Source organism: Salvelinus fontinalis, chromosome 35, assembly GCF_029448725.1.
Source record: "Salvelinus fontinalis isolate EN_2023a chromosome 35, ASM2944872v1, whole genome shotgun sequence".
Lineage (NCBI taxonomy): Eukaryota > Metazoa > Chordata > Actinopteri > Salmoniformes > Salmonidae > Salvelinus > Salvelinus fontinalis.
Genome location: NC_074699.1, coordinates 41,004,160 through 41,028,151, shown reverse-complemented (window position 1 = coordinate 41,028,151; position 23,992 = coordinate 41,004,160). Strand labels below are relative to the sequence as shown.

Sequence of the window (23,992 nt, the reverse complement as noted above, 5' to 3'; positions counted from 1 at the left end):
ATTAAGGGAAGATGTAAGGATCAGGGCTGAGGTAGAGGGATTTGACTGGTCAGTGTATTAAGGGAAGAGAGGTAAGGATCAGGGCTGAGGTAGAGGGATTTGACTGGTCAGTGTATTAAGGGAAGAGAGGTAAGGATCAGGGCTGAGGTAGAGGGATTTGACTGGTCAGTGTATTAAGGGAAGAGAGGTAAGGATCAGGGCTGAGGTAGAGGGATTTGACTGGTCTGTGTATTAAGGGAAGAGAGGTAAGGATCAGGGCTGAGGTAGAGGGGTTAGACTGGTCAGTGTATTAAGGGAAGAGAGGTAAGGATCAGGGCTGAGGTAGAGGGATTTGACTGGTCAGTGTATTAAGGGAAGAGGTAAGGATCAGGGCTGAGGTAGAGGGATTTGACTGGTCAGTGTATTGAGGGAAGAGAGGTAAGGTAAAAGTTTTACCGTCCAGGTCGCTCTCGAAGGTCTCTGCGGTGCTCCACTCTGTGGCGGGCCCTGATCCGTTCACTGTGATGGCTGACACTCTGAACGTGTACTCTGTCCCCCGCTCCAGACCTGACCACAACACACAGATAGAAAATCAGTCAGAGTCAGACAGGAAGCCCAGTTCCATTCCTCCCTCTTCTACCCAAAGTGCGTCCTCATCTTGTTCACTCCCGCCTCAATCAAGTGTTTTGACATGTTTGAGGCGAAGTGAACAAGCAATGCGCTCTTTTGACAGGCAGACCAAGAAATGTAATTGGGTTTGTGTGCAGAATCAGCCATAGGCTCGGTCCATCAGTTTCTGCAGTTAGAAAACTGTCCCCAAACGTTCCTTTCAGTGGGCTTCTTAAAGGATGTTCTGGCAGTGCATCCCTCACTCCACCACCCAATCGAGCTGGGCATGCAGACACACTAAATATTTGAAGACATAATATTTCAAGAGGAAGTCCAATATTTCTCTGCTTGAGTGAAGGGAAAATCTATAACTCTGTCAGGGGTGGGATCAAGAGAGAGCTCGTCGTCGTGGCGCAATTAACATTTTCCTCTTTCCAATCCAATGGGTTTGATAGAGATGAACGTTCTGCCATTGATCACGACGCGTCTGTGGGGGAATTTACACATGAGCAGTTTGAACGTAGCCCAAGCAAGCCGTTCCCGATAGAAAACTCAAAGCCGAGAAGAAAGACGACGTACTCTTCACTCCTGGAAGTGTGTGTGGAGCTGGATTCCTGCTTGGCCCACCATCCTAGCCACATTGCTGGGCAGGCTATATCACCGCCACGGGCGTGTTTTGGAAATTCAAAGTCGTGGGAACCTCCCGCTGTCTTTAAAGAACATGTAGCCGCGCTAACTGGTGCAAACATTTTCTTAAGAGTCGGATTGGACTTATCTGTTTGGACTTTAATGCTAATCGTGTCGTCTCTCCCTTCACTACTACGGGCTGTCCCTGAGGCAGACTGCTAAAAACCACCCAGACACTACAGGCCTCCAAGGCTCTAGAAAGAACATCTCTAGCTTAAATGCCTTTGAACCAACAAACACCCCCGTTGCACCCCAAATATAATCGGGTTTGACTTTCAAGTGTGTATTCTCTTTGATGCTGCACCACACAGCGTGAGACGGGGCCAGAAAAGTTGCTGAGATGACATGTAATATTCATTGCCGTCGCTACAGTCTCTGGTGATATCTATTGTACTACAGTAACAGTATAATATCAGTTTGGATGTGAGATGAGATGTTGAGAACAGGTGACTGTCTGAAGTAACACAGACGAAGGAAAATGATGATTCCAAACAACACGCCAGACAAAAGGCTCAAATGAAAACCGCTCCAGTTATACAACATCTGGTCCTATGGGACCACAGTTTTCAACTTACAAACTTCCAATTGGCTCCAAAAGTTAAACTACCAGCAGTAGCCACAGAGCCGTCGGCCGATCTGAAAACTAGACTTGGTTTAGTACATGCTAATCCCTAATCACATGATTTCCCATGTAAGATATTGCATGTGCATGACTAATTCAACTCCACAATGAGTCATGTGATGAGTACGTGATGAGTACGTGACTTGGTATTATAGGAGAGCTTACCGTCGATGAGTTGGAAGAGCTGGGTGCCTCCCGTGGTTTCTGCCGCCTCGCTCTTCCGCGTTCCTTTCCGGTAACGGATCTTATACCCAGTAATCTCGCCGTTCTGGGCGCCTGGTGGTGGGGGCTGCCACCGGACCATAATGCTCTGGGTAGGGGGGTGGAACGACACACAGTGAGTACATAGACTAAGACACGGGAGGGGGGGGTTGCAGTTTCTACTGCTGAACCACAGGGAAATGGTCATATTCACAGAACACTGACCCTTTGTTTTCAATGTCAACTTCTTCCATTCACAAATTTCATTTCACTTCCTGAATTGCAATGGAATCGAGCCCAACCCAAGGACAATACTGAATCATCTCTAGCTACTACCATTGACTTTAGAGGTGGAATGACAACCCCAGGACTTTGCAGATATAATCACACCAGGGCAATGAGTGGGTGGTTATGGCAATACACACCATTGGTGCCCAGTAACACCACTCGCTGTGACATTGACGTCACAGGGCTAACCTGACCAAGGCTGGTGTAAGGTCAAAAGGCGACATTACACCGGCCTCACAAAGCCTTGCACCCGTCTTATATCAGTCTCACAAAGCCTTACACCAGTCTTATACCAGTCTCACAAATCCTTACACCAGACTTATACCAGCCTCACAAAGCCTTGCACCAGTCTTATACCAGGCTCACAAAGCCTTGCACCAGTCTTATATCAGTCTCACAAAGCCTTACACCAGTCTTATACCAGTCTCACAAAGCCTTACACCAGACTTATACCAGGCTCACAAAGCCTTGCACCAGTCTTATACCAGGCTCACAAAGCCTTGCACCAGTCTTATACCAGTCTCACAAAGCCTTGCACCAGTCTTATACCAGTCTCACAAAGCCTTGCACCAGTCTTATACCAGTCTCACAAAGCCTTACACCAGTCTTATACCAGTCTCACAAAGCCTTACACCAGACTTATACCAGGCTCACAAAGCCTTGCACCAGTCTTACAAAGCCTTGCACCAGTCTTATACCAGTCTCACAAAGCCTTGCACCAGTCTTATACCAGTCTCACAAAGCCTTGCACCAGTCTTATACCAGCCTCACAATGCCTTGCACCAGTCTTATACCAGCCTCACAAAGCCTTGCACCCGTCTTATACCAGTCTCACAATGCCTTGCACCCGTCTTATACCAGTCTCACAAAGCCTTGCACCCGTCTTATACCAGTCTCACAAAGCCTTGCACCCGTCTTATACCAGCCTCACAAAGCCTTGCACCAGTCTTATACCAGCCTCACAAAGCCTTGCACCCGTCTTATACCAGTCTCACAAAGCCTTGCACCCGTCTTATACCAGCCTCACAAAGCCTTGCACCAGTCTTATACCAGCCTCACAAAGCCTTGCACCCGTCTTATACCAGTCTCACAAAGCCTTGCACCAGCCTTAAAGCAGATTGATGTTAGAGGGTAATGTAGTGGTGAAGGAGAAGAGTACAGGCTGTTGGAGAAAGGAGGAAATAAAGACATGAATAAATAAAGAGAGGAGGAGAGGAGTCCTGGTGAGAGGAGTGGCTCCCAGCGAGAGAGAGAGCGATGGATTCAGGTCCTTAGCTGCAGGCCCTGCAGTGCACTGTGGGATGGTGTGGAAGGAGGGAGGAGAGATACTGTAGAGTGTGTGTGTGAAGAGACGGGTGGGGGGAACTCAGCGTGAGAGAGGAGTTAATTAACACTACCCCACTGTCGCTCACACACACACAAAAACACACACACAGGCGCGCCAACATTAACACACATCTGTGAGTTGGGGGAACAGCACTAATTAAATCTGTGCTAAGTGTGTTCAATTAGTTTATTTCCATTTTCTTATAGTGCGTTCTGATTCCAGCTACATTCTTACCCCTCACCCCTTCCCCCCATTCTCTAAAATACAAGTTAAATTGAGGGGGGGGGGGGGGGGGGGGTTGTGGTTCACATGTTGAGACTACACTTCCCCTTGTATGTTAGTTTTCACCCCTCAGGCCTGGCTGGCTGACACGGCCCACAGGACAGAGCAAATTAAACAATTAAAATATGAAATTGCATTTTGTGTTTTAATCTAATTAGAAATGTATTTTATAATGATATTCATAATGTATTCATCCATATAAGGCCATTCATTACTGGGTATCAAACGGTAACATACAGTACAAGTCTGACAAAGGAAGAATAAAGCAAAACCTGATCTGATTGACCAGTAAATAGAACAAATAAGGTCACAAACCAGTTCTAGATGCAAGTCAGACTGAATCCATTTCTAAATATGTGCAACTATAGTGGTACTAAATACACCTCCCATCTCTATAGTGGTACTAAATACACCCCCCGTCCATCTCTATAGTGGTACTAAATACACCCTCCATCTCTATAGTGGTACTAAATACACCCCCCTCCCATCTCTATAGTGGTACTAAATACACCCCCCTCCCATCTCTATAGTGGTACTAAATACACCCCCCGCCCATCTCTATAGTGGTACTAAATACACCCCCCTCCCATCTCTATAGTGGTACTAAATACACCTCCCATCTCTATAGTGGTACTAAATACACCCTCCGCCCATCTCTATAGTGGTACTAAATACACCCCCCGCCCATCTCTATAGTGGTACTAAATACACCCCCCTCCCATCTCTATAGTGGTACTAAATACACCCCCCTCCCATCTCTATAGTGGTACTAAATACACCCCCCGTCCATCTCTATAGTGGTACTAAATACACCCCCCCATCTCTATAGTGGTACTAAATACACCCCCCGCCCATCTCTATAGTGGTACTAAATACACCCCCCATCTCTATAGTGGTACTAAATACACCCCCCATCTCTATAGTGGTACTAAATACACCCCCCGCCCATCTCTATAGTGGTACTAAATACACCCCCCGTCCATCTCTATAGTGGTACTAAATACACCCCCCATCTCTATAGTGGTACTAAATACACCCCCCCCCATCTCTATAGTGGTACTAAATACACCCTCCATCTCTATAGTGGTACTAAATACACCCTCCATCTCTATAGTGGTACTAAATACACCCTCCATCTCTATAGTGGTACTAAATACACCCTCCATCTCTATAGTGGTACTAAATACACCCTCCATCTCTATAGTGGTACTAAATACACCCTCCATCTCTATAGTGGTACTAAATACACCCCCCTCCCATCTCTATAGTGGTACTAAATACACCCCCCGTCCATCTCTATAGTGGTACTAAATACACCCCCCGTCCATCTCTATAGTGGTACTAAATACACCCCCCATCTCTATAGTGGTACTAAATACACCCCCCGCCCATCTCTATAGTGGTACTAAATACACCCCCCATCTCTATAGTGGTACTAAATACACCCCCCATCTCTATAGTGGTACTAAATACACCCCCCGCCCATCTCTATAGTGGTACTAAATACACCCCCCGTCCATCTCTATAGTGGTACTAAATACACCCCCCATCTCTATAGTGGTACTAAATACACCCCCCGCCCATCTCTATAGTGGTACTAAATACACCCTCCATCTCTATAGTGGTACTAAATACACCCTCCATCTCTATAGTGGTACTAAATACACCCCCCATCTCTATAGTGGTACTAAATACACCCCCCCCCATCTCTATAGTGGTACTAAATACACCCCCCCCCATCTCTATAGTGGTACTAAATACACCCTCCATCTCTATAGTGGTACTAAATACACCCTCCATCTCTATAGTGGTACTAAATACACCCTCCATCTCTATAGTGGTACTAAATACACCCTCCATCTCTATAGTGGTACTAAATACACCCTCCATCTCTATAGTGGTACTAAATACACCCTCCATCTCTATAGTGGTACTAAATACACCCTCCATCTCTATAGTGGTACTAAATACAACAACCAGCAAGAGCTTCTGACTCAGTTTAACACATCTCCATGTGCTGCAGCAGCAAGAGCTCCTGACTCATTCACAAACGGACACAAGTGAGCTGGATAGAAAGCCTTCCTGTGGGAGATGAGCCTCTAGATGTGTGAGGCTGTAGGAGTCGTGTGAGAGAGAGAGAGAGAGACGAAAGCCTTCAGACAGGCCCAGTCTCCAGCCGCTTGCTGGGTGGATCGATACAGGGTTCAAGCACAACGCTGGCAGTCTGTGTATGAGCTGAGCCCACTGACAAGAGCTAATAGCATTGAAAACAGGGTTAGGCCCACAGCTATCACATCACCTGAGAGGTAGGGAGAGTGTCTGCGTGTTAAAGAGAAGTGGCTGACTTGTGCTTACCTTTGAGTTGTGAACTTCCACAGTGAAGTTTTGAGGAGGGGCACTGGGAACTGTAGGGGTAAAAACAAGGTGTTTTACTCTTTAGAACTCAAGAGAGATCACCTCAACACACCAGGTCTTTAACATCTTCCTCTTCCAAAGGAGACTGCCTGTTGTGATCTACCCATTTCTCCTATGAGAGAGGAAGAGTTCCGCTCCTTCATCTGTCCCCTGCTTACCATCAGACAGGGTGGTGACGGTGATGTCTCCTGTGGACACTCCCGGACCGTGCTTGTTGAAGGCCACCACTCTAATGCTGTACTCTGTGAACTTCTTCAGACCCATCAAGGTGTAGGACAGAGCTCCAGCGTCTATGTCCTGAGAGGTTGAGAAGAGAGGTGGTACACAAAGTTAAGTAGTGCTTCTGTAGATGTATTTTGTACTTCTCCTTGTTTTATACTACTACCACCACCACCACTACCACCACTGCTACTACTACTACTAGTACTACTACCACCATCACCACTACTACCACCGCTTCTACCGCTACTACTACTACCACCACCACCATCACCACTACTACCATCGCTACTACTACTACCACCATCACCACCACCACCACTACCACCATCACCACTACTACCATCACCACCACCACTACCACCGCTACTACTACTACAGCCACGACTACCATCACCACCGCCACCACCACTACTACTACTGCCACAACTACCATCACCACGACTACCGCCATGACTACCATCACCACCACCGCTACTACCGCCACGACTACCATCAGCACGACTACCATCACCACCGCCACTACTACTACTACCACCACCACCACCACCATCACCACCACCACTACTACTATCATCACCACTACTACTACTATCATCACCACTACTACTACCACCCCTACTACTATCATCACCACTACGATCACTATCATCACCGCCACTACCACCACTATCATCACCACTATCATCACCACTACCATCACCACTATCATCACCACCATCGCTACTACTACCACCACCACCACCACATTATTACTGTCACCACCACTATCATTATTACTACTACTATCATTACTACCAGTATCACTACTACTACTACTACTATCACCACCACTACCCCCACCACTTCTACTGCTGCTACTACTGCTACCATTACCACCACTACTAATCAACACCACTACTGCTGCCACTACCACCACCACCACCACTACTGCCACACACACACGCACATATACCCACATTTAACCCCCTGCACCCACCATATCTAAAAATAAGCCCATTTTCATTCAGCCCTGTGTTCCAATGGCAGGTTGTGTTAGCTAATCCAAGTTTATCATTTTAAAAGGCTAATTGATCATTTGAATAGCTTTTGAAATTATGTTAGCACAGCTGAAAACTTGTGCTGATTAAAGCAGAAATAAACCTGGCCTTCTTTAGACTAGTTGAGAATCTGGAGAATCAGCATTTGTGGGTTCGAGTACAGGCTCAAAATGTCCAGAAACAAAGGACTTGCTTCTGAAACTCGTCAGTCTATTCTTGTTCTGAGAAATTGGCAAGGAACTGAAGATCTCATATAACGCTGTGTACTACTCCCGTCACAGAACAGCGCAAACTGGCTCTAACCAGAATAGAAAGAGTGGGAGGCACCGGTGCACAACTGAGCAAGAGGACAAGTACATTAGTGTGTCTAGTTTGAGAAACAGATGCCTCACAAGTCCTCAACTAGCAGCTTTATTAAATAGTACCCGCAAAACACCAGTCTCAATGTCAACAGTGAAGAGGCGACTCTGGGATGCTGGCCTTCTAGGCAGAGTTCCTCTGTCCAGTGTCTGTGTTCTTTTGCCCATCTCCCCAAGAAAAAGCCATATCTCAGACTGGCCAATAAAAAGAAAAGATTAAGATGGGCAAAAGAACACAGACACTGGACAGAGGAACTCTGCCTTGAAGGCCAGTGTCTGTTCTTAATCTTTTAGTTTATGATGAACTTTACAGGGTGGTGAAAGTGCACGGTAATGAGCTTGATGCTCCTTCCCAATAAATATCAAGGGTCTTATTCTGATGACATGATGATGATAAAAAAATGACCTTGCTCTTTTTGTCCATAATAATCTCATCATGTAGGCTTATACACACATTTTATCTGCGAGCTGTTGTCTATAGCGCACATGCCAAGACCAGAGTTGGCACGTTCACTATATAACGCAAAGTTTTTTGTGACAAAACCATCAGTTGCTGGAAATGCGATGGAAACACATTTAACTTTTTCCCCCTTCAGTACATGGGAGTTTAACCACAAAAGTTATTTTATTGGCACTACGTCATCACGCACAGCCTTTTATCTGCAACAAGTCAATCTGATGGAAACCGTTATCTGGTGGGATATTGTTTTGATGCAGATTTTTGAATATTTGCATAAAAATCTGTTGCCAATTGGATGGAAACCTAGCTACTTATTTTTTTAAAGCCCCTTCTATTTGGGGACGCCCTAATCTTCATCCCTGGGTAGTAAAACCACAGTGTAACTGTTCAACTGAAGTCAAGCGCGCCATTGTGACAGCTTCCTCCTTGTAGACATGCCACTTCCTGAAGGCTTCCCCGTCCCCGCCTCAATAATTCATCCACTCTAACACCCTGTTAGCTACCCTGTTCTCTGGATTCAACCTTTGTTCCTCTCTTTTCAGATAAAGAGATAGTCAGATCAGCCTCTTCTCTTCCTGTCAGCCTCTCTCTCTCTCCTCTAGGGAGCGAGGGATGGCAGCAGCAACAGCATCATTACTCGTTGTGCTGGCTGACATTCCATCCATTATCATATTAAAGGCTCTTTAACGCCTGGCTGGTTGGGCTGGCAGGGCTGGATGACTCAGGAGGCTGTGCTGCGGTGCACTGTGGCCTGCTGGGAGACTGGGGAATATAGAGGGTGGTGCTGCCAGCTTTCTGATAGAGTAGGAATAGAGCAGAGGCTTTGGAGCTTCGGGGAATAGGAGTTTCAAGGCAGTCTACTGGGCTGTGACCGAGCTGGGACACTTCAATGGGCTATATGGTGCTGATATATCGCTGATGCTAAGCCGGGCAAAGCAACGGTTAATTTCGCTGTTCTGTTTGCAGTCTTGTTGTTACACCATCACAAGACTAATCTCTCTCATAGAATATGATGGATCACTATCTCAACATATAGGGCATTCTAACTCCCCCACCCATCACACTGGGTCTTACCTGTTCCAGGTCCAGACCCTTCTCCATATAGTAGACCTTGTACGTGAGGACATCTCCGTTGCCAGTGAGGGGCGTGTCCCAGCTGAGGGTGACGGAGGTGGGTGTGGTCGACACAGCCTGCAGGTTGGGGGCGGGGCCAGGAACTTGCACTGGAAACACCAAGGAGACAGAGGATACTTAGTATGAATCCCAAAATAAAAAGACACAGGAAGCCATTTCCCCCCCAAATCTCAATATTTCTATTTTTTTCATATGTAAGCCATATCATAAAATCACACTTGCACAAAACCACACTCTCATTCAATCACTTGGAGACAATTTGGTCCCAATTTGAAAGACTGCCATTTTGGAATGTCCCCCTGTTTTTTTCTGTAACCGCAAAACCTGACACACATGATGTGGTCATTCTCCCACATCATCCCACCAATCCCTCTAGCATGGTATTCCAGTAGGTGAGAGGGGGGAGCGGGGACAGACAGGGTCATGCTTGGTTTACAGAGGAATTTATTTGAAGTATTAAGTTAATTGGAATTGGTTAGCCGAGAGAGAGCGGCTGGGACTAAACCAAGTGGTTGAGGAGGGAGGGGGGTGTTTCCATTGTTGTTTGCTCTGCAGGGACGTGAGTCATTACATTCAATTAACAGCTCTGGTGCCGGGCCGGCGTAGCTGTTTAACACAAGACAGTGGTAGCAGGTGCTGAGAACCACACATCTACTAGAGGATGTAGTCTCTAGAGGGATAACGATAGGGTCTGAGAAACTGAGCTGTGTGGCAAATGTAATGCAGCATTAACCATACCTAGTCCTCAAGAGGGAACTTATGTGGTGTTGAGGATGTCGTGTGTATGTATGTACACTACCGTTCAAAAGTGTGGGGTCACTTAGAAATGTCCTTGTTTTGAAAGAAAATCACATTTTTTATCCATTAAAATAACATCAAATTGATCAGAAATACAGTGTAGACATTGTTAATGTTGTGAGAATCAGAAGAAAGGTCTTTGTTTCTAGCCATTTTGAGCCTGTAAATCGGACCCACAAATGCTGATGCTCCAGGCCAGTTTAATTGCTTCTTTAATCAGCACAACAGTTTTCAGCTGTGCTAACATAATTGCAAAAGAGTTTTCTAATGCTCAATTAGCCTTTTAAAATGATAAACTTGGATAAGCTAACACAATGTGCCATTGGAACACAGGAGTGATGGTTGCTGATAACGGGTCTCTGTACACCAATGTAGATATTCCATTAAAAATCTGCCGTTTCCAGCTACAATAGTCATTAACTTCTTATGGCTGGGGGGCAGTATTGAGTAGCTTGGATAAAAAGGTGCCCAGAGTAATCTGCCTGCTACTCAGGCCCAGAAGGTAACATATGCATATTATTAGTATATTTGGATAGAAAACACTCTGAAGTTTCTAAAACTGTTTGAATGATGTCTGTGAGTATAACAGAACTCATATGGCAGGCAAAAACATGAACCAGGAAGTGGGAAATCTGAGGTTTGTAGGTTTTCAAGTCTTTGCCTAGCCAATATACAGTGTAAAATTTGGTCCGATTGCACTTCCTAAGGTTTCCACTAGATGTCAACAGTCAACAGTCTTGTTTCAGGCTTCTACTGTGAAGGAGGAGAGAATAAGAGCTGATTGAGTAAGAGGTCTGGCAGAATGCCATGAGCTCAGTCTCGCGCCCGCCCGTGAGAGTTAGCTGCGTTCCATTGCATTTCTAAAGACAAAGGAATTCTCCAGTTGGAACATTATTGAAGATTTATGTTAACTTCTTGCGACTATAGGGGGTGCTGTTTCAAATTAGCATAATTGTCTCTACAGATGAAACGGCTTCCTACTCAATTCTTGATCGTACAATATGCATATTATTGTTATTATTGGATAGAAAACACTATCTAGTTTCTATAGCCGTTTGAATTATGTCTCTGAGTGGAACAGAACTCTTTCTACAGCGAAATCCATGACAGGTTTTGCGAAGCTCTGATCTCAGTTCAGTTTAAAGGGGTGTGTATATCCTATGGAACGACACGAACTGCACCCGCCTTCCCCTGGATGTCAGTAACCAATGAGAAGTGGAATGGGCTTCCTACGTAGCTGTCAGAGGTTATAAAAGACCAAGGAGTGAGGTACGCCTTCTTTTCGACGTTGAACTTTACGCAGAGAGAGACCTAGGGATGCCATTTTCGAACGCTAAGTAATGAACTTTAGATATATCAGTCTGTAATTTAATTTGATATAGGTGTTAGAAACATCATAACGAAGCTATTTGAAACCGAGTTATATCAGATTATGCGAGTATATTGCTATTTTTCGGAATTTCCTCAGTATTGTGTAATGAGGATTTGGACACGTTAGCTAATGTTAGCAATTGTTAGCTATAGTTAGCTGCTATATCAGAAGTTGAATGCAACGTTTTACAACCAAGCAACGATTCTTTTGGACAAAAGTACCACTTGGCCAAGATTCCGATGGAAGCTCGTCGAAAAGTAAGAGCTATTTATGATGTTATTCCATTTTTATGTGGAAAAATGTAAACTCAATAACGGTAAATAGTGACGCCGTTATTGCGGCACTAGTCTGTCTGTAACGCACACTATATGTCTAGTAACGTTAATTTTAAAAATCTAACTTAGCGGTTGCATTAATAACTAATGCATCTTTCATTTCATGACCAACCTGTATTTTTTTAGTCAAGTTTATGAATAGTTTGATAAAAATAGTTGTATTATCATGATGCTGCCGGGCAGATTGCTTGAGTAGTTGGACAGTATTTCCATTGTGTAAGCACGATCTGTGCCGCTAAATATGCACATTTTCAATCAAACTCTATATGGATTGTGTAATTTGATGTTACAGGAGTGTCATCGGAAGAATTCTGAGAAGGTTAGTGAAAAAATTAATATATTTTGGCGATGTTTACGTTATCGCTCTCTTTGGCTAGAATCAATGCTCTGGTAACGTTTGCATATGTGGTATGCTAATATAACGATTTATTGTGTTTTCGCTGTAAGACACTTAGAAAATCTGAAACATTGTCTGTATTCACAGGATCTGTGTCTTTCGATTAGTGTATGCTGTGTATTTTTACGAAATGTTTGATGATTAGTAAGTAGGTAAACACGTTGCTCTATGTAGTTATTCTAGTCCATTTGTGACGGTGGGTGCAATTGTAACCTATGACATCTACCTGAAATATGCACATTTTTCTAACAAAACCTATCCTATACCATAAATATGTTATCAGACTGTCATCTGAGGAGGTTTTTTCTTGGTTAGTCGCTATCAATATCTTAGTTTAGCCGAATTGGTGATAGCTACTGGTGTTGAGAGAAAATGGTGGACAAGAAAAATGGTGATTTTTGCTAACGTGTTTAGCTAATAGATTTACATATTGTGTCTTCCCTGTAAAACATTTTAAAAATCTGAAATGGTGGCTTTATTCACAGGATCTGTATCTTTCATTAGGTGTCTTGGACTTGTGATTTAATGATATTTAGATGCTACTATTTAATTGTGACGCTATGCTAGCGATGCTAATCAGTGTGGGGGGGGTGGGGGGTGCTCCCGGACCCGGGGTAGGTGCTCGGTAGAGGTTAAAAACATCCTAAAGATTGATTATATACATCGTTTGACATGTTTCTACAAACTGTGATGGAACTTTTTGACTTTTCGTCTGGACCTAGTGCTCACGCATCATGAACTAGGATTTGTGAACTAAACGCGCGAACAAAAAGGAGGTATTTGGACATAAATTATGGACTTTATCGTACAAAACAAACATTTATTGTGGAACTGGGATTCCTGGGAGTGCATTCTGATGAAGATCATCAAAGGTAAGTGAATATTTACTTGACTTCTGTTGACTCCACAACATGGCGGGTATCTGTATGGCTTGTTTTGGTCTCTGAGCGCTGTACTCAGATTATTGCATGGTGTGCCTTTTCCGTAAAGCTTTTTTGAAATCTGACACAGCGGTTGCATTAGGAGAAGTTTATCTATAATTCCATGCATAACAATTGTGTCTTTTATCAATGTTTATTATGAGTATTTCTGTAAATTGATGTGGCTCTCTGCAAAATCACTGGATGTTTTGGAAGCAAAACATTACTATAGCGCGCCAATGTAAACAGATTTTTGGATATAAATATGAACTTCACCGAACAAAACATACATGTATTGTGTAACATGAAGTCCTATGAGTGTCATCTGATGAGGATCATCAAAGGTTAGTGATTAATTTTATCTCTATTTCTGCTTTTTGTGACTCCTCTCTTTGGCTGGAAAAATGGCTGTGTTTTTCTGTGACTAGGTGCTGACCTGACATAATCGCATGCTATGCTTTCGTCGTAAAGCCTTTTTGAAATCGGACACTGTGGTGGGATTAACAACAAGTTTATCTTTAAAATGGTGTAAAATACTTGTATGTTTGAGGAATTTTAATTATGAGATTTCTGTTTGAATTTGGCACCCTGCACTTTCACTGGCTGTTGTCATATCGATCCCGTTAACGGGATCTCAGCCGTAAGAAGTTAACAATGTCTACACTATTTCTGATCAATTTGATGTCATTTTAATATACAACAAAAATAAGTTCTTTCAAAAACAAGGACATTTCTAAGTGACCCCAAACTATTGAATGGGAGTGTATATACAGTACTAGTCAAAAGTTTGGACACACCTACTCATTCAAGGGTTTTTCTTTATTTTTACTATTTTATACATTTTAGAATAATAGTGAAGACCTCAAAACTATGAAATAACCCATATGGAATCATGTAGTAACCAAAAAAGTGTTAAACAAATCAAAATACACTGTATACACACACAAGGAACCTATAGCAGTGTTTTAACAGACAGACCATGTTGATTCTATATGTAATACAAACTACGCCTTTGTCCATCAAGCATGGAAAATACTTGAGACCCCAGTTTCACTGACAAATAGCCCAATTCTTCTCTAAGGGAAAGGAACATGTACCTTTGCTGTGTGTTAGCTGCAGATATGCCCGGCAGTACACGGAGGCTCTCATTTGTCAGTATATATAGTAGGTGTCTGGTGTGTGTAAGATATATACAGTGAGGGATGCTGTGTGGTCGGTCCAGGTCAGGTACTTGGAATCAGGTCAACAGTTTAAACCTTCATTTATAACCTAGAAGAGATGCTGACAGACAGACAAATTTGTCCCTGGCACTGGCTGCCCCCTTTGCTATCCCCATGGGTAGTTAGGCTCCCGCCGGCACACATTATGGAGTGCCAGGTGCATAGGACACAGGTAGAAAGGCAGAGACTGCCCTAGAAACTGGGCAACGGCTGAGCCGTGATGGCGGGAGAGAGGAGGAGAGATTAATAGGCCCAGCCGTGAGGGAGAGAGAAGGAGAGATGAATAGGGTGAGCAGTGATGAGGGAGAGAGAAGGAGAGATGAATAGGCTGAGTCGTGATGAGGGAGAGAGAAGGAGAGATGAATAGGCTGAGTCGTGATGAGGGAGAGAGAAGGAGAGATGAATATGCTGAGTCGTGATGAGGGAGAGAGAAGGAGAGATGAATAGGCTGAGCCGTGATGGGGGAGAGAGAAGGAGAGATGAATAGGCTGAGCCGTGATGAGGGAGAGAGAAGGAGAGATGAATATGCTGAGCCGTGATGAGGGAGAGAGAAGGAGAGATGAATAGGCTGAGCCTTGATGAGGGAGAGAGAAGGAGAGATGAATATGCTGAGCCGTGATGAGGGAGAGAGAAGGAGAGATGAATAGGCTGAGCCGTGATGGGGAGAGAGAAGGAGAGATGAATAGGCTGAGCAGTGATGGAGAGAGAAGGAGAGATGAATAGGCTGAGCCGTGATGAGGGAGAGAGAAGGAGAGATGAATAGGCTGAGCCTTGATGAGGGAGAGAGAAGGAGAGATGAATATGCTGAGCCGTGATGAGGGAGAGAGAAGGAGAGATGAATAGGCTGAGCCTTGATGAGGGAGAGAGAAGGAGAGATGAATAGGCTGAGCCGTGATGGGGAGAGAGAAGGAGAGATGAATAGGCTGAGCCGTGATGAGGGAGAGAGAAGGAGAGATGAATAGGCTGAGCCTTGATGAGGGAGAGAGAAGGAGAGATGAATAGGCTGAGCCGTGTTGGGAGAGAGAAGGAGAGATGAATAGGGTGAGCCGTGATGGGGAGAGAGAAGGAGAGATGAATAGGCTGAGCCGTGATGGGGAGAGAGAAGGAGAGATGAATAGGGTGAGCCGTGATGGGGAGAGAGAAGGAGAGATGAATAGGGTGAGCCGTGTTGGGAGAGAGAAGGAGAGATGAATAGGGTGAGCCGTGATGGGGAGAGAGAAGGAGAGATGAATAGGCTGAGCCGTGATGGGGAGAGAGAAGGAGAGATGAATAGGCTGAGCAGTGATGAGGGAGAGAGAAGGAGAGATGAATAGGGTGAGCCGTGATGGGGAGAGAGAAGGAGAGATGAATAGGCTGAGCCGTGATGAGGGAGAGAGAAGGAGAGATGAATAGGCTGAGCCGTGATGAGGGAGAGAGAAGGAGAGATGAATAGGCTGAGCCGTGATGAGGGAGAGAGAAGGAGAGATGAATAGGGTGAGCCGTGTTGGGAGAGAGAAGGAGAGATGAATAGGCCCAGCAGTGATGGGGAGAGAGAAGGAGAGATGAATAGGCTGAGCCGTGATGAGGGAGAGAGAAGGCGAGATGAATAGGCTGAGCCGTGATGAGGGAGAGAGAAGGCGAGATGAATAGGCCCAGCCGTGAGGGAGAGAGAAGGAGAGATGAATAGGCTGAGCCGTGATGAGGGAGAGAGAAGGAGAGATGAATAGGCCCAGCCGTGTTGGGAGAGAGAGAAGGAGAGATGAATAGGCTGAGCAGTGATGGGGAGAGAGAAGGAGAGATGAATAGGGTGAGCAGTGATGGGGAGAGAGAAGGAGAGATGAATAGGCTGAGCCGTGATGAGGGAGAGAGAAGGAGAGATGAATAGGCTGAGCCGTGATGAGGGAGAGAGAAGGAGAGATGAATATGCTGAGCCGTGATGAGGGAGAGAGAAGGAGAGATGAATAGGCTGAGCCTTGATGAGGGAGAGAGAAGGAGAGATGAATATGCTGAGCCGTGATGAGGGAGAGAGAAGGAGAGATGAATAGGCTGAGCCTTGATGAGGGAGAGAGAAGGAGAGATTAATAGGCTGAGCCGTGATGGGGAGAGAGAAGGAGAGATGAATAGGCTGAGCCGTGATGAGGGAGAGAGAAGGAGAGATGAATAGGCTGAGCCTTGATGAGGGAGAGAGAAGGAGAGATGAATAGGCTGAGCCGTGATGAGGGAGAGAGAAGGAGAGATGAATAGGCCCAGCAGTGATGGGGAGAGAGAAGGAGAGATGAATAGGCTGAGCCGTGATGAGGGAGAGAGAAGGAGAGATGAATAGGCCCAGCCGTGAGGGAGAGAGAAGGAGAGATGAATAGGCTGAGCCGTGATGAGGGAGAGAGAAGGAGAGATGAATAGGCCCAGCCGTGTTGGGAGAGAGAGAAGGAGAGATGAATAGGCTGAGCAGTGATGGGGAGAGAGAAGGAGAGATGAATAGGGTGAGCAGTGATGGGGAGAGAGAAGGAGAGATGAATAGGCTGAGCAGTGATGGAGAGAGAAGGAGAGATGAATAGGCTGAGCAGTGATGGAGAGAGAAGGAGAGATGAATAGGCTGAGCCGTGATGAGGGAGAGAGAAGGAGAGATGAATATGCTGAGCCGTGACGAGGGAGAGAGAAGGAGAGATGAATAGGCTGAGCCTTGATGAGGGAGAGAGAAGGAGAGATGAATATGCTGAGCCGTGATGAGGGAGAGAGAAGGAGAGATGAATAGGCTGAGCCTTGATGAGGGAGAGAGAAGGAGAGATGAATAGGCTGAGCCGTGATGGGGAGAGAGAAGGAGAGATGAATAGGCTGAGCCGTGATGAGGGAGAGAGAAGGAGAGATGAATAGGCTGAGCCTTGATGAGGGAGAGAGAGAAGGAGAGATGAATAGGCTGAGCCGTGTTGGGAGAGAGAAGGAGAGATGAATAGGGTGAGCCGTGATGGGGAGAGAGAAGGAGAGATGAATAGGCTGAGCCGTGATGGGGAGAGAGAAGGAGAGATGAATAGGGTGAGCCGTGATGGGGAGAGAGAAGGAGAGATGAATAGGGTGAGCCGTGATGGGGAGAGAGAAGGAGAGATGAATAGGCTGAGCCGTGATGGGGAGAGAGAAGGAGAGATGAATAGGCTGAGCAGTGATGAGGGAGAGAGAAGGAGAGATGAATAGGCTGAGCAGTGATGGGGAGAGAAAAGTAGAGATGAATAGGGTGAGCAGTGATGGGAGAGAGAGAAGGAGAGATGAATAGGCTGAGCAGTGATGGGGAGAGAGAAGGAGAGATGAATAGGCTGAGCAGTGATGGGGAGAGAGAAGGAGAGATGAATAGGCTGAGCAGTGATGAGGGAGAGAGAGAAGGAGAGATGAATAGGCTGAGCAGTGATGGGGAGAGAGAAGGAGAGATGAATAGGCTGAGCAGTGATGGAGAGAGAAGGAGAGATGAATAGGCTGACCAGTGATGGGGAGAGAGAAGGAGAGATGAATAGGCTGAGCCGTGATGGGGAGAGAGGAGGAGAGATGAATAGGCTGAGCCGTGATGAGGGAGAGAGAAGGAGAGATGAATAGGCTGAGCCTTGATGAGGGAGAGAGAAGGAGAGATGAATAGGCTGAGCCGTGATGAGGGAGAGAGAAGGAGAGATGAATAGGCTGAGCCTTGATGAGGGAGAGAGAAGGAGAGATGAATAGGCTGAGCCGTGATGGGGAGAGAGAAGGAGAGATGAATAGGCTGAGCAGTGATGGGGAGAGAGAAGGAGAGATGAATAGGCTGAGCAGTGATGGGGAGAGAGAAGGAGAGATGAATAGGCTGAGCCGTGATGAGGGAGAGAGAAGGAGAGATGAATAGGCTGAGCCGTGATGAGGGAGAGAGAAGGAGAGATGAATATGCTGAGCCGTGATGAGGGAGAGAGAAGGAGAGATGAATAGGCTGAGCCTTGATGAGGGAGAGAGAAGGAGAGATGAATATGCTGAGCCGTGATGAGGGAGAGAGAAGGAGAGATGAATAGGCTGAGCCTTGATGAGGGAGAGAGAAGGAGAGATGAATAGGCTGAGCCGTGATGGGGAGAGAGAAGGAGAGATGAATAGGCTGAGCCGTGATGAGGAGAGAGAAGGAGAGATGAATAGGCTGAGCCGTGATGAGGGAGAGAGAAGGAGAGATGAATAGGCTGAGCCTTGATGAGGGAGAGAGAAGGAGAGATGAATAGGCTGAGCCGTGATGAGGGAGAGAGAAGGAGAGATGAATAGGCTGAGCCGTGATGAGGGAGAGAGAAGGAGAGATGAATAGGGTGAGCCGTGTTGGGAGAGAGAAGGAGAGATGAATAGGCCCAGCAGTGATGGGGAGAGAGAAGGAGAGATGAATAGGCTGAGCCGTGATGAGGGAGAGAGAAGGAGAGATGAATAGGCCCAGCCGTGAGGGAGAGAGAAGGAGAGATGAATAGGCTGAGCCGTGATGAGGGAGAGAGAAGGAGAGATGAATAGGCCCAGCCGTGTTGGGAGAGAGAGAAGGAGAGATGAATAGGCTGAGCAGTGATGGGGAGAGAGAAGGAGAGATGAATAGGGTGAGCAGTGATGGGGAGAGAGAAGGAGAGATGAATAGGCTGAGCAGTGATGGAGAGAGAAGGAGAGATGAATAGGCTGAGCAGTGATGGAGAGAGAAGGAGAGATGAATAGGCTGAGCCGTGATGAGGGAGAGAGAAGGAGAGATGAATATGCTGAGCCGTGATGAGGGAGAGAGAAGGAGAGATGAATAGGCTGAGCCTTGATGAGGGAGAGAGAAGGAGAGATGAATATGCTGAGCCGTGATGAGGGAGAGAGAAGGAGAGATGAATAGGCTGAGCCTTGATGAGGGAGAGAGAAGGAGAGATGAATAGGCTGAGCCGTGATGGGGAGAGAGAAGGAGAGATGAATAGGCTGAGCCGTGATGAGGGAGAGAGAAGGAGAGATGAATAGGCTGAGCCTTGATGAGGGAGAGAGAAGGAGAGATGAATAGGCTGAGCCGTGATGAGGGAGAGAGAAGGAGAGATGAATAGGCTGAGCCGTGATGAGGGAGAGAGAAGGAGAGATGAATAGGGTGAGCCGTGTTGGGAGAGAGAAGGAGAGATGAATAGGCCCAGCAGTGATGGGGAGAGAGAAGGAGAGATGAATAGGCTGAGCCTTGATGAGGGAGAGAGAAGGAGAGATGAATAGGCTGAGCCGTGATGGGGAGAGAGAAGGAGAGATGAATAGGCTGAGCCGTGATGAGGGAGAGAGAAGGAGAGATGAATAGGCTGAGCCTTGATGAGGGAGAGAGAAGGAGAGATGAATAGGCTGAGCCGTGATGAGGGAGAGAGAAGGAGAGATGAATAGGCTGAGCCGTGATGAGGGAGAGAGAAGGAGAGATGAATAGGGTGAGCCGTGTTGGGAGAGAGAAGGAGAGATGAATAGGCCCAGCAGTGATGGGGAGAGAGAAGGAGAGATGAATAGGCTGAGCCGTGATGAGGGAGAGAGAAGGAGAGATGAATAGGCCCAGCCGTGAGGGAGAGAGAAGGAGAGATGAATAGGCTGAGCCGTGATGAGGGAGAGAGAAGGAGAGATGAATAGGCCCAGCCGTGTTGGGAGAGAGAGAAGGAGAGATGAATAGGCTGAGCAGTGATGGGGAGAGAGAAGGAGAGATGAATAGGGTGAGCAGTGATGGGGAGAGAGAAGGAGAGATGAATAGGCTGAGCAGTGATGGAGAGAGAAGGAGAGATGAATATGCTGAGCCGTGATGAGGGAGAGAGAAGGAGAGATGAATAGGCTGAGCCTTGATGAGGGAGAGAGAAGGAGAGATGAATATGCTGAGCCGTGATGAGGGAGAGAGAAGGAGAGATGAATAGGCTGAGCCTTGATGGGGGAGAGAGAAGGAGAGATGAATAGGCTGAGCCGTGATGGGGAGAGAGAAGGAGAGATGAATAGGCTGAGCCGTGATGAGGGAGAGAGAAGGAGAGATGAATAGGCTGAGCCTTGATGAGGGAGAGAGAAGGAGAGATGAATAGGCTGAGCCGTGTTGGGAGAGAGAAGGAGAGATGAATAGGGTGAGCCGTGATGGGGAGAGAGAAGGAGAGATGAATAGGCTGAGCCGTGATGGGGAGAGAGAAGGAGAGATGAATAGGGTGAGCCGTGATGGGGAGAGAGAAGGAGAGATGAATAGGGTGAGCCGTGTTGGGAGAGAGAAGGAGAGATGAATAGGGTGAGCCGTGATGGGGAGAGAGAAGGAGAGATGAATAGGCTGAGCCGTGATGGGGAGAGAGAAGGAGAGATGAATAGGCTGAGCAGTGATGAGGGAGAGAGAAGGAGAGATGAATAGGCTGAGCAGTGATGGGGAGAGAAAAGTAGAGATGAATAGGGTGAGCAGTGATGGGAGAGAGAGAAGGAGAGATGAATAGGCTGAGCAGTGATGGGGAGAGAGAAGGAGAGATGAATAGGCTGAGCAGTGATGGGGAGAGAGAAGGAGAGATGAATAGGCTGAGCAGTGATGGGGAGAGAGAAGGAGAGATGAATAGGCTGAGCAGTGATGGGAGAGAGAGAAGGAGAGATGAATAGGCTGAGCAGTGATGGGGAGAGAGAAGGAGAGATGAATAGGCTGAGCAGTGATGGAGAGAGAAGGAGAGATGAATAGGCTGACCAGTGATGGGGAGAGAGAAGGAGAGATGAATAGGCTGAGCCGTGATGGGGAGAGAGGAGGAGAGATGAATAGGCTGAGCCGTGATGAGGGAGAGAGAAGGAGAGATGAATAGGCTGAGCAGTGATGGGGAGAGAGAAGGAGAGATGAATAGGCTGAGCAGTGATGAGGGAGAGAGAAGGAGAGATGAATAGGAGGGCGTTCACCTCTACTGTGCCATGGAGGGGGAAGCCCTTAGCATGTGTACTGTAGAGCTGTGAGGGGAAAAACACTCCAGTCACAACATCCCAATAAGGCCTGGTATACACTGTGAATGGATACAGTGTCAAAGTATAGTATACACTGAATGGATACAGTGTCAAAGTATAGTATACACTGAATGGATACAGTGTCAATGTTTGACGGAGGAGGTTTTACAGATTGGAGAACTGGAGGGAAGGAGGATGCATTTTAATTCAGCCTGCCTACCATACCCCACTATACACACACACCCTTCTTCCTCAGCCACAGTATGGGAGGCCATGTTTAAACACACACCTCTCTCACACACAGGTAAGTAAATGGAAGGAAATGAACAACCACTACAGAGGACGTCTTCTACGGCCTGGAGAGTAGAGGACTGTAGTCCTCTGAGCGACAGTGGGGTGGTCTGGGTTCATGTTCATCCCTGTGTAAGTGTTTGTTTGTTTGTAGAGTATACAGTATGTGTGTTTTACCTTCACCCTGGGTGGCCACCTTGAGGACGGCAGAGCTCTCTCCCAGGCCGTTCTTGTTGTGCGCCACCACCCGGAACTTGTACTTGGAGTCGGGCATCAGGTTCTGAATGGTCACCTGCATCTCACCTGGCCGACTGGTGTTCAGGATACGCTCCCTGAGACACAGACACACAACAGCCCAGTTAGTGCACACACACGCACTCAACAGCCAAGTAAGTGCACACACACTATCAACAGCCCAGTTAGTGCACACACACTATCAACAGCCCAGTTAGTGCACACACACTATCAACAGCCCAGTTAGTGCACACACACTATCAACAGCCCAGTTAGTGCACACACACTATCAACAGCCCAGTTAGTGCACACACACTATCAACAGCCCAGTTAGTGCACACACACGCACTCAACAGCCCAGTTAGTGCACACACACGCACTCAACAGCCCAGTTAGTGCACACACACGCACTCAACAGCCCAGTTAGTGCACACACACGCACTCAACAGCCCAGTTAGTGCACACACACGCACTCAACAGCCCAGTTAGTGCACACACACGCACTCAACAGCCCAGTTAGTGCACACACACGCACTCAACAGCCCAGTTAGTGCACACACTATCAATAGGTCAGTTAGTGCACACACTATCAATAGGTCAGTTAGTGTACACACTATCAATAGAAGGCAAGCAATACTACATCACTTGATTTCTACTGAGTGGACTGTGTTGAATTTACAGACTACACACCATTACATAGCAAGAGTCTACCTGTACACTGGGCAGTGTGTATGCTATAGGGGCCCTCAGTAGGGTGTATGCTATAGGGGCCCTCAATAGTGTGTATGCTATAGGGGCCCTCAATAGTGTGTATGCTGTAGGGGCCCTCAGTAGGGTGAATGCTATAGGGTCCCTCAGTAGGGTGAATGCTATAGGGGCCCTCAGTAGGGTGTATGATGTACTGTACTGAATAGAGGGCCTACCTGCTATAATACACTGAGTAGTGTGTAATACTGTACTGTGTAGGGTCCCTACCTGTTGGTACCCTCCTGATTGAAGTAGACAGAGTAGGTGAGGTCTTCTCCATTGGGCTCAGCTGGAGGGCGCCAGGTGAGCTTGATGAAGCGGGTGGAGACCAGCGAGGCCACGACGTCACGGGGGGCGGAGGGGGTGGGGCCAGTGGGGTTAGCCACACCTCTGGAGCCTGGCGTTACATGGTCAGTAGTGTCAGGAGTCAGTGAGGGGAGAGGAGGGGTGGGGAGGGCTACATCTTTGAGGGTGGAGTGGGGGAGATGAGTAGGGGTCAAGTGGATGGAAGGTGAAGAAGACAGCGAGACAGAGAAGGAGAAAGAGATGGACGGACGGCGGGCATCCAAAAGGAACAGAGAAGAAGAAGAGAAAGGAAAGGACAGCGAAATAAAGGAGAACAAAAAAGAAAACAGAAGAAACACACAAAATAACAACCACGTAACAAAAAAAAGAGCTCTCGGCATGACAAGGAATCCCAAAAACACAGTAATATCACGCTGGAATAATCCCAACGAAACACAATACAGAAGGAGGGAGACTAAACATGGACAACATCTCTAATGGAAGAGGGGAGGAGCACACAAACACCACTGAATGGTGTATGAACACATATACAAAATACACTGTAGACTTTGTACATATTCTACATAGCAAAGTGTGACCTTAGAGCTCCACACACACTGTCAAACCCACCCTAGAATGTTTTGATGCACTTGTACTGGCGCTATTCCACAGTCCACCCACAGCAACGTGAAAAGATGTCCTGTGGTGCTTTCTCAGAACAATCTGTGGCTAGACATGGGTATATCTGCTTTCTATTTTATACCAGACGACTCAGACACAACACAGGGAAAGAGTGTCAGAGAGACTGTGGCATTTCCATTGGTTGCAGGTCAAAGGAATCAAGTCGAGGGCACTGCCAAAATGTATGGAAACTGAACATATGGGGTATATATAT

General features: G+C 46.6%; 1 protein-coding gene across 14 annotated transcripts in view; it reads right to left on the bottom strand.

Moving 5' to 3' along the window:
- The window catches only part of LOC129834874 (neogenin-like), a 249,315-nt gene that overhangs the window by 32,570 nt on the left and 192,753 nt on the right, over nucleotides 1-23,992 (bottom strand). For 11 of the 14 annotated variants that reach the window (XM_055900212.1, XM_055900218.1, XM_055900213.1 and 8 more), the window contains exons 8-14: nucleotides 23,041-23,275; nucleotides 22,009-22,163; nucleotides 9,563-9,711; nucleotides 6,569-6,707; nucleotides 6,351-6,400; nucleotides 2,063-2,207; nucleotides 436-546 (exon numbers count right to left, since the gene is read on the bottom strand). In XM_055900212.1, coding sequence (XP_055756187.1) covers nucleotides 436-546; nucleotides 2,063-2,207; nucleotides 6,351-6,400; nucleotides 6,569-6,707; nucleotides 9,563-9,711; nucleotides 22,009-22,163; nucleotides 23,041-23,275 — 984 coding nt within the window. The remainder of the gene's footprint in view (nucleotides 1-435; nucleotides 547-2,062; nucleotides 2,208-6,350; nucleotides 6,401-6,568; nucleotides 6,708-9,562; nucleotides 9,712-22,008; nucleotides 22,164-23,040; nucleotides 23,276-23,992) is intronic. The other 3 variants (XM_055900219.1, XM_055900220.1, XM_055900223.1) reach the window with 1 other exon arrangement.